The sequence below is a fragment of the Tupaia chinensis genome, unplaced genomic scaffold (genome assembly GCF_000334495.1).
Source record: "Tupaia chinensis unplaced genomic scaffold, TupChi_1.0 Scaffold142576_1, whole genome shotgun sequence".
NCBI classification, from domain to species: Eukaryota; Metazoa; Chordata; class Mammalia; order Scandentia; family Tupaiidae; genus Tupaia; species Tupaia belangeri.
The window spans coordinates 67,487-77,600 of record NW_006202424.1 but is presented as its reverse complement, the minus strand read 5'-3'; the positions used below and the strand labels follow the sequence as shown (position 1 = coordinate 77,600).

Below are 10,114 nucleotides of genomic sequence, written 5' to 3'. Positions count from 1 at the left end.
TAAACATGTAGATTAATTTGGGTAGAATTGCCATTTTGATTATGTTAATTCTTCCAATCCAAGAGCATGGGATGTCCTTCCACTTTTTTATGTCACTTAAAATATATTTTTGAAGGTTTTCAGAGTTTTCTTTATAAAGGTCTTTGACTTTCTTAGTTAGGTTTATCCCTAGGTATCTTATACATCTTGTGGCTATGGTGAAAGGGATTCCTTTCTTCATATTTACTTCGTTCAACATGTTGTTCATATATAGAAATGCTATAGATGTTTGGATATTGATTTTATATCCTGCCACTTTACTGTATTCACTTATTACTTCAAGATTTTTTTTTTTTTAGAGGATTTCGCTATGGGGCGCTTGCGCTTGCCAGACAGACAGAGAGAGACATAGAGACAGAAAGCGAGAAATCACCCCCCAGGGGGGATGGTCACACTGCAATCCCTTCTCCTCCATTCTCCTCTCGGGATCTTGGGCATGCACGCACAGGTGCCTGGCGTGAGTTTTAAGCCACCGGGTCCAGGATGCGAACTGTGGTCGACTACGTGGAAGTCCAGCAACATAGCCATTACGCTAACTGCTGGTTCCCAAGAAGTTTTTTCACAGAGACTTTTTTAGTCTTCTAAGTATACCATCATGTCATCTGTGAATAAAGATATTTTCAACTCTTCTTTGCCTATTTGAATTCTTTTTATATTGTTCTATTCTCTGATTGCATTAGCTAAGACTTCCAGTACTATATTAAAGAGCAGTGGAGAAAGTGGGCAGCCTTGCTTTGAACCCATTTTTAGCAGAAAGGCTTTCAGCTTTCCCCCATTCAGTATAATGTTAGCTGTAGGTTTTTCATAGATGGTTTTTATTGTGTTCATAAATGACCCTTCTATACCAATCTTACTGAGGGTCTTAATCATAAAAGGATGTTGCATTTTATCAAATGCTTTCTCTGCATTAATTGAAATGATCATATGGTTTTTATCTTTCTTTCTGTTAATGTGGTGTATTACATTTATTGTCTTGCGTATATTGAACCACCCTTGCATCCCTGGTATATTATATTTATCCAGGAATTTGTCCATCTCCTCCAGGTTATCTTGTTTGTTGGCATATAGTTGCTCATAGTATTCTCTAATGATATTTTGTATTTCTCCTATGTCTGTTGTAATATTGCCTGTTTCATCACATATTTGATTAATCTGGTTTCTTTCTTTCTTCTTCTTGATCAGTCTAAGCAATGGTGTGTCAATCTTGTTAATTTTTTCAAAGAACCAGCTTTTGCATTCATTTATTTTCTGTATGGTTCATTTATTTTCCATTTCATTTATTTCTGCTCAAACCATTATTATTTCTTTTCACCTGGCAATTTTGGGGTTTGTTTGTTGTTGTTTTTCCAATTCCCTGAGGCATGATGATAAGTTATTTATTTGCCATCTTTCCATCATCCTTTTCTTATGCGCACTAATTGGTATGAATTTTCCTCTTATGACTGCTTTTGCTGTGTCCCATAGATTATGGACACTTGTATACTCATTATCATTTGTTTCCATAATTTTTTTTTATTTCAGCCTTAATTTCTTCAGTAGTGAAGAAGTCATTCAGATGTGATAGTGTATTTTCAGGGTTGTTTCTTGAAATTAATCTTGAGTTTAATTCCATCATGGTCAGAGAAGACTCTGGGTACAGTTTCTATGCCTTTGAATCTGTAAAGGCTTGATTTGTGTCCTAACATATCAATCTTTGAAAAGGTTCCATGCTGTGGTGAGAAAAATGTATATGTTGAGGATGTAGGGTGGAAAGTTCTATAGATATCTGTCAACCCCATTTGATTTATAGTATCATTTAAGTCCTGTATCTATCTATTTGTTTTCTGTCTAGAAGATCTGTCTAAAGTAAATAATAAGATTTTGAGACCTCCAACAATTATAGTATTTCTCCCTATCTCTCCTTTTAGCTCTAGCAGTCTTTCCTCACATATTTAGGTGCACCTGAGTTGGGTGCATAGATATTTATAAGAATTGTCTTCTTGCTGGATTACCACATTGACTATTATATAATGCCCTTCTTTGTCTCTTCTTACAGTCTTTGTCTTGAAATCTATTTTGTCTGAGATCACTCTCGCTACTCCAGCCCTTTTTTGACTTCCATTTGCATGGAATATCTTTTTCCAGCCCTTTACTTTCAGTCTATGTATGTCTTTATCCATAAAGTGAGTTTCTGATAGGCAACAGATAGTGGGTTTCTCTTTTTGTTTTATCCATTCAGCCAGTTTATGTCTCTTAATTGGAGAATTTAATCCATTGACATTCAATTTAATTATTGATATTTCTGTACCTGATCCTATCATTAAGTGGGCCATTTTCTTGGTTGCTTTTTGTTCTCGTATTACTGTCTGTCTGATTTTTTAGTTTTTGTGGTATAGTTCTCCCTTCAGAACCTCTTGAAGACCTGGTCTGGAGTTGGTAAATTCCTTCAAATTTTGTTTATTTGAGAATGCTTTTATCTTTTTTTCCCATATGAAAGATAATTTTGCTGGGTAAAGTATTCTTGGTTGAAATTGTTTTTCACTCAACACTTTGACTATGCTTCCCCATTGTTTTTTTGCCTGCATTGTTTCTGCCGAGAGACCCAATGTTAGCCTGATGGGGTGACCTTTGTAAGTAACTTCATGTTTCACTCTTGCCAACTTTAGTATCTTGTCTTTGTCTGTTGTTTTTGCCAATCTGGCTATTATGTGTCTTAGAGAGGATCTTCTAGGGTTGATTCTCCTTAGGGTCCTATGTATTTCTTGGGTCTGGATATTTGAATGCCATTTTAGGTTAGGAAAGTTTTCTTCCAGGATTTCATGGAATAAATTATCTAGGCCCTTATTATTTTCTTCCTCTTCTGGGATACCAATTATCCAGATGTTGGGGTGCTTGATGTTATCCAGTATTCCTCATATATTATCCTCATTTTTCATGGTTGTTTTCTCAATCTTCTTGATACTTTTTTCTAGGTCAAATGTTTTGTCTTCTACATTAGAGATTCGATCTTCTCCCTGGTCTAATCTACTTTTAATGCTTTCAAGGGAGGTACTGATTTCCTGTATCACATTCTTCAACCCTAGAAGGTCCTCTGGTTCTTGTTTAAGGTATTTATTTCTTCTTCCAAGTCATGAAAGGATTTCCTCATCTCCTGGAGCTCCTTGTCTCTTTCTCTTCCACCTCAACTAGTTTGGTCACTACAAATATTCTGAATTCCTTATCAGACATGTCCACAACATCAATTGTATTGACTGTGGGTGATGTGGGCTTGAGGATTTCCCATGAGGAAGAGGCCTTTTGTTGGCTGCTCCTATTTCTTGAGCCTCTGCCATTGCTCCTATCATCAGGTAATCTATATGTTACTTCCAAACTTATTTAAGTTATCTCTGAGTGTTTAAAGTTGTACAGGATTAGAAAATTGATGGTTTCTTTTATGGTTGACCTACCTGTTGCTCACAATTACCATTAACTGTTGTCACTAGTCCTAGATGGCCCAAAGTCTTCCCTGTTTCTAAGGAGTGGTGAGCCTCCAACTTACCTAATAAGCAACACCTGAAGAGCAAAGAAAAACAAAACAAAAAAGGAATTCTCATGGTGCATGTTGCGTGCCTTGCGCTATTCAAATCGCCAAAATTCAGAGAGCTCAAAGGCAAGTGGGAAAGGCCAGAGGATGAGTGACAGGTTCGGGGCTGTTGGGCCTTCAGCCTCAGGTCACCTAGTGTCCAGAACTGCTGGCCAGCTCTATCTGGTTTGCGGGTGGGGTGGGGGTACAAATTCCTCTTAAAGCTCCATACAACCAACCTGAGGTCCAAGGAGGGAAGGGTGGGGATGCGCTAAGGTCTAGAGGTCGGGCCTACAGCCTCAGGCCACCTGGTGTCTGTAACTACTGGCCGATTAGATCTGATTTGTGGGTGGGGTGGTATGCGAGTTCATCTTGAAGTGCCATACAACCAACCTGAGGTCCAAGGTGTAGAAAGGGTGGGGATGCGCCAAGGTCCAGAGGTCGGGCCTGCAGCCTCAGGCTGCCTGGTGTCTGGAACTGCTGGCTGGCTCGATCTGGTTTGTGGGTGGGGTGGGGTGCAGAGCCTTGCGTTTCTCTTATGTCATTAGGACTGAACTGTAGTGGTTCTAACTCATCTTATGACCATGACTTACTGTTTTTAAGTGTTGAATCCCTGCCTGTGTCTTTGCCTCTTCCTAGCCCAGCCTTTTTCCCTCCTGGGAGGGGTTTGCTCTCTGCTCAATTGCACAGCAGTGTCCTACACTACTCAGTGCCCATGCTTTAGAAATGCTCAAAAATTTAAAGAATTGGGAACCAGCAGTTAGCGTAATGGCTATGTCGCTGGACTCCCATGTAGTTGACTGCGGTTCGCGTCCCAGACCCAGTGGCTTAAAACTCACGCTGGGCGCGTGTGTGTGCATGCCCAAGATCCTGAGAGGAGAATGGAGGAGAAGGGATTGCGGCATGACCATCCCTCCTGGGGGGTGATTTCTTGCTTTCTGTCTCTATGTCTCTCTCTGTCTGTCTGGCAAGTGCATGCGCTATAGTGAAAACTTCTCCAAAAAAAAAAAAGAAAGAAAAATTTAGGGAATCGCTGTGGAACTGTTCCTTGCCCACTTAATGTAGATAGTTATTTCTTATCATGTGCTCACAGGTGACAGTTAAAGAAAAATGTAGAAGATTTAATACTAAGATGTTAATGGACAGAGTCACCCTGTTTGAAATGTTCTCTCCAGTCACTTCAGTTTAGGACTTGTGGCTTAGTGCACAGGTCAACTGTGCGTTGCAGAAACTGAAGCAGCACTGTGTGATGTAGGAGTACAGAGGGAAGTCAAATGCTAATTGAGGTGGAATGATGGAATTCTTGCCATGATTCCTTGAGCACTCTGGGAAATTTATTCCTGTTCTAAAACTGCAGTGTGAGTTGAGCAATGAACTCAGAGCAGACACCATGGACTACAGAGCTTCAGAGCAATGATCAAGGACTTATAATACTCTTAGGTACCCCATGCTGTAGACTACAATCATATTATATAGTCAAATGATGCTGGAATTGGTGAGGCATGACTACCCAGGCTGAGGTAATCAGTAGCACTTCTGTATAGAATGATCCAGACTTGTGATCTAATATGCAGTGTTCTGGTTCAGAAGAGACTCACCAAGGTTTCCAGAAGTTCTGATGTAATCTTAATGATTCCTATATTCACACGAACAGCCCTGTGTTGGAAGGGGAACCTTAAATCTTGTGTCATGAGTAATGTTGCTGACTTCTCTCCAACATACACTGACTGTGCCACTTGTTTTGTGTATCATTAAAACAACTAAATTTGATTTGTTGTTGTTGTTGTTCTCACTTAGTTCATTAGTGAGAGTGAAGGAATTAACTCATCCACTAGTGCCCTCATGTTGCAATCCACTCCCCATCTCAGAAGGCAAGCATTATGATCACACATGTCCAGTGTGTAAAGAGAGACCTTGGGATGAGGACCCAGGACTTTCTCTTATGGCTTCAGCATATAGAGCACTGCTCTGCTGGCTTGAGCTAATGAAAGTGCTATTGTTTTTGAGTTTTGTTTGTTTGGCCAGTTAAGCAAGAATTATAGAAAAATTCTTTCTTTCTGGCTCATTATAATCTTAGATTTTCTACTCAGTCTTCAGTGTTCTCATCTATTTAACAAGATAATTTGAAACATAGTTATTAAACAGCCACACAGGGTCACAGAATTAGCATTTCAGAGTTGGGAGGGAAACTAGAAGTCCATCTAGACCAGAGGATGTATTTGCCTTTGATGTAAGAGTCTTCCATTGATGCTAAAACATCTACATAACAATTTGAGGCTAACAGTATATTTACATAATTGTAAAGAACTCTCTCTCTCCAAAAGAAGATCATTATAATTTGGACAGTAAAATAAAAGCTTTGTAGAGCAGTAGTCTGACAGACACATTCTGAATTTTAAAAAATCGACATTAATTCCACTAGTAATAGGATAAATTCATAGCAAGTGCCTCACGACATGGTGTACTGGGACAAGCACAAAAATCATTCATGAGCTCCTCCTAGCAAAATTGCAGAACTTGAATCAGGTGGAAATATCAGACAGACTCAAACTGATGGGTGTTCTACAAAATGCCAGGCCTGGAATTATTAGAAACTTTAGCATCTGGAATACAGAGTATGACTATTCAGGTGAAAGGAAACTAAAGATTAATGACTTGATTTGATGCAATGTGTTTTCTGGATTGCTTTTGGTTGTTTTTTGTTTGTTTGTTTGTTTGTTTTTGTATAAAGAACATTATTGGAATATTTGCTTAAATCTGAAGAATACAGATTAGATTACAGTATCTATAGATACTGTAAATATAAACTAGTGTTTATCCTCTGGTTTTGATAGCTGCATTTTTGTTGCATAAGAGGGTGTCTTTTTTTAAAATGAAGTTTAATATATGTAGGGTAATGGAGCATGTCTCTGTAGTTCATGTTGACACTTTTCCTGGCTCAGGGGAAAACATATACATAGACACATGTTCACACACATGTATGAGAGAGAGGGAGAAGAGAGGGGGAGAGGATAAAGCAAATATAATGATAACATTTGGGTATCTAAATAACAGGCCTGTATATATTATCTGCATCACTTTTTTATATATCTAAAATTATGTGTAAATTTTTAGAAGTTAATTTGATGAAGCTTCTAGGAATGTTTCATAGAATAAAAAGTTAAAAATTAAGTCTTTCATATTTAACTGACTTATGTTTAAAAGTTTTCAGTGTTTTATGTTAGGGCACATAAAACTTGTGATTCCATAGTGATGATCTCTTGCAACAAAATGAATTTAGATTTTTAACTTGTTTAGAGACTAAGTAAAGTTATGTAACATCAAGTTCATCCATGAAGTTCTCAGTGGGCATAGTAAATTTGTAAAGCAGAAAGAGAACGGAACTGCAGATCAGAAGACCAGGAGTCTACTTTTAGTTCTGCCATTCACTAAGGTAATGTCTAAAGCTGGGCTCTTGGCTACAAACTCAGCCATTTAAAGAACAGTGAATCAACTGGGGAGAAGATAGACACAGGCCTAGTCGGGATGACATTTTAGTGAACACTAGAGGAAAATTATTATGGTAAAATTGAAGGAGATTTTCTAAACCCTTGTAAACTTACATGTATTTATTAACTTTTAGTATTGCCATATGCTTCTTTGTACTGACAAGTACAAAGTATAATGCTTTTAATAAAAAAGTGTATGTGTGTATTTAAAGAACAGACAAGTCGAGATTGTAAAAACACTTATGCCTTTGTCAATGTTTGTCCACCATAAAAGGAAGGGAAAAAAAATGGATATTCAATGTGGCTGTGACTGTTTTCCTTCCCAGTGAACAGAATATTTGAATTATATAAACCTTGCTATAAAGAATAGTTACTAAATTTTTTAATGTTTATATTAAACAGATGTGAGAATTTAGCTATTTATTTACGTTATCCTTAAACAACTGACATTTAATATTTAATCCAATTATAGCTTACCTGAGAGGAACTTCAGTCACTAAGTTTCCTTAAAGTTGGATTACTATGATTTTCATTGATTCAAATGACAGCGATGACCTACCTGTAAGTTACAATGACAGTGTCTCACAATAGAAGCTATGACAAGGCACAGCACAGTGTAATGGAGACCAGCAGGTGCTGTCACTAGGGCTCATTTGATGATTTTTAGTAGCTCATTTTAAACTCACAATGGTGACTCAGTTTTTAATTAGAAAACTCACTTTTATCTCTCTATTTTTTAAAGAATTATTTATTTAATTTTATTATTATTATTTTTAATTTGATGAGAGAGAGAGAATAAGAAAGCAAGCCAACATGTCAACTCAAACTACAGTCAGCCATGTGAGAGTTCAGTGCCTTAACTACCATGTCACCTGCCAGCCCCAAGAACTGATTATTCAGTCACCTTTGTTGATAGAAAGGAATTGACGGCGATAGTGTTCCACTATAAAGTGCCATTTTAGCAATAGTGTTCCATTATAAAGTACCATTTTACTTCAAAAATACAGCTAGTTAGCACTTTTAAATTGTCCCTTTTCCTTTACTTCTTTCTTTTCCTTTTCTCCCTCCCACTTGTTCTCTTTCTCACTTTGGTCTGACTCCATTCCTTTCTCTTCTCTCTTTCTTCCCGTGACAGAATAAATTTGGTTTACAAGAGAAGTCAGAAGCCACTGTTAGGTAAAATATAAAAACAAAAAAAAAACCTAAATTAGAAAAAGAGAAATTAAAATATGGTTGTGATAATGATAAACATACTTTTGATAAATAAAATATAATATATTATTCAGTATTATGGCACATAGAGATTAGAGAAAGCAAACTAAGTTATATAAATCTTACTTGGAAAAAGAAAGAAATCTGTTTTTTCTCATGGGGAGGGGAATTTTGTTGTTGTTTGCATTTAAATAAAAATTCCAACAAAGGATTCCAGGCAGACTTAGAGATAAAGCACTATTCTATTATTTTAACTATGAAAAAAGTTTGGAGCAACATATCAAAACATGAATTTTTTTAGCCACCTTTTGCAAAACTGATTTTAGTGGCAATTGAGAATTAATCCAGACTCATTTCAGAGTCTGATAATGCCATGAAAGTATTCAGATCTCAATAAATCTGAACACTAAAAATCTTAAAAACCACAGAAAAGAGTGACACATTATGATCCTTTCTTAAACAGTACTTGATTTTGTTTAAGTTTTGGTATCCATTGGCAAAATACTGGAGGTTATATTTTACAAAAAGAAAATATATGGAATTCTCACAGTCTCTATTAAGCTAGACTTTCTCAGATTTTTTCTTTGCATTCTCTGTTCCCACTTCTTCAAAGTTCCACATACATGTGACTGCACTTTTAACTGATGCCAAGACATAAAACAGACCTTTTTAAATCATGAGGTGAAGTGGTAGATTGATGCAGGGTACAATTCATTCAAAATGCCTTGGATGAGAATGTGACCCAGTGAATGGAGAATGAAGCCCAGCTGCTGTGTCTCAGGAGCAGGGTGCTGCAGTGTGATCTTGTGGACTCCTTGGAGGACTGGGTTGGGATCCAGACCAGTCCGAAAAAGCTGATCTGGCCAATGTGCATTTAAAATGAAGAATCAGGGGCTGACAGGTGGCATGGTGGCTGGGGTGCTGGACTCCCACATGACCAACCGTAGTTCCTGTCCTGTACCTGGTGACTTGCTTTCTCACTTTCCCTCTCTGTCTCTCTCTGGTCAAGTTAAAAAAATATATAGTGTATAAAATTAAATAAAATAATTTTAAATAAATAAATAAAAATAAATGAAGAATCAAACTTTGCCCAGAAAAAGATTTTTTTTTCATTTATTTTCTGTGGCCAAGCTTGTCTTAGCAAATACAGTCTGTAGGGCTGACTTTACATCCTGACTCCTCAGGCTGTAGATGAGGGGGCTCAACGTGGGGCTTACAAGATTCCTGAAGATCTGAATTGCAACACCAGATACGGGGCTGGCTGGGATTGAGCTGAAGAAAGGTGACACCACTGGCCCCTAAGCACAAAGAAGTGCAGTGAGGTGCATGCGCCTGGGCATGCCAGGAGGTGCAGGCCAGGACTCCCTGCTTGTAAGCCTTTGTTTGGAGATCTGCTCCAGCATTCCTTCTGATGTGCTGCTGTCAAGCTTGTGTCTGTGTGGCAATAACGTCTACCCAGCTTCCTGCCATCAGGCCCATCACCAGGAAGTCCACCATGGCGATTTTCCTTCATGGATTGTGGGATACCGGCAGGTGGCATGGAGTTTAACGTTCTGGATCCCACACAGCTGACTGGAAGGATTTAGTCTTTCACATGGCAGCTTGAAAAACACACCAGGCACAGATGGGCAGAAGCCTTTGCAGGTTGCAGAAGCTCACGTATCAAATATATCTGCCCTCATGTGCCAGTAATGTCTGTTACATTAAATATGAACATGGTTATGCCTTCTTGGTTTGATATTACTGGGCTTTTCCCAGATTCATGGGAGGATAAAGCTGAAATTAAGCAGGCAGAAGAAAATGTAAAAGCTTTGATAGATGAAGAGTTGAAGAA

The 10,114-nt window shown here is 38.0% G+C and overlaps 1 protein-coding gene across 1 annotated transcript in view; it reads left to right on the top strand.

Moving 5' to 3' along the window:
• LOC102478841 (acyl-protein thioesterase 1-like) overlaps positions 1 to 10,114 on the top strand; it is a 26,571-nt gene that overhangs the window by 15,435 nt on the left and 1,022 nt on the right. Inside the window, exons 2-3 of the mRNA XM_027766332.1 lie at positions 9,708 to 9,813; positions 9,899 to 10,114. The exon at positions 9,899 to 10,114 is cut by the window's right edge and continues 94 nt beyond it. Coding sequence (XP_027622133.1) covers positions 9,708 to 9,813; positions 9,899 to 10,114 — 322 coding nt within the window. The remainder of the gene's footprint in view (positions 1 to 9,707; positions 9,814 to 9,898) is intronic.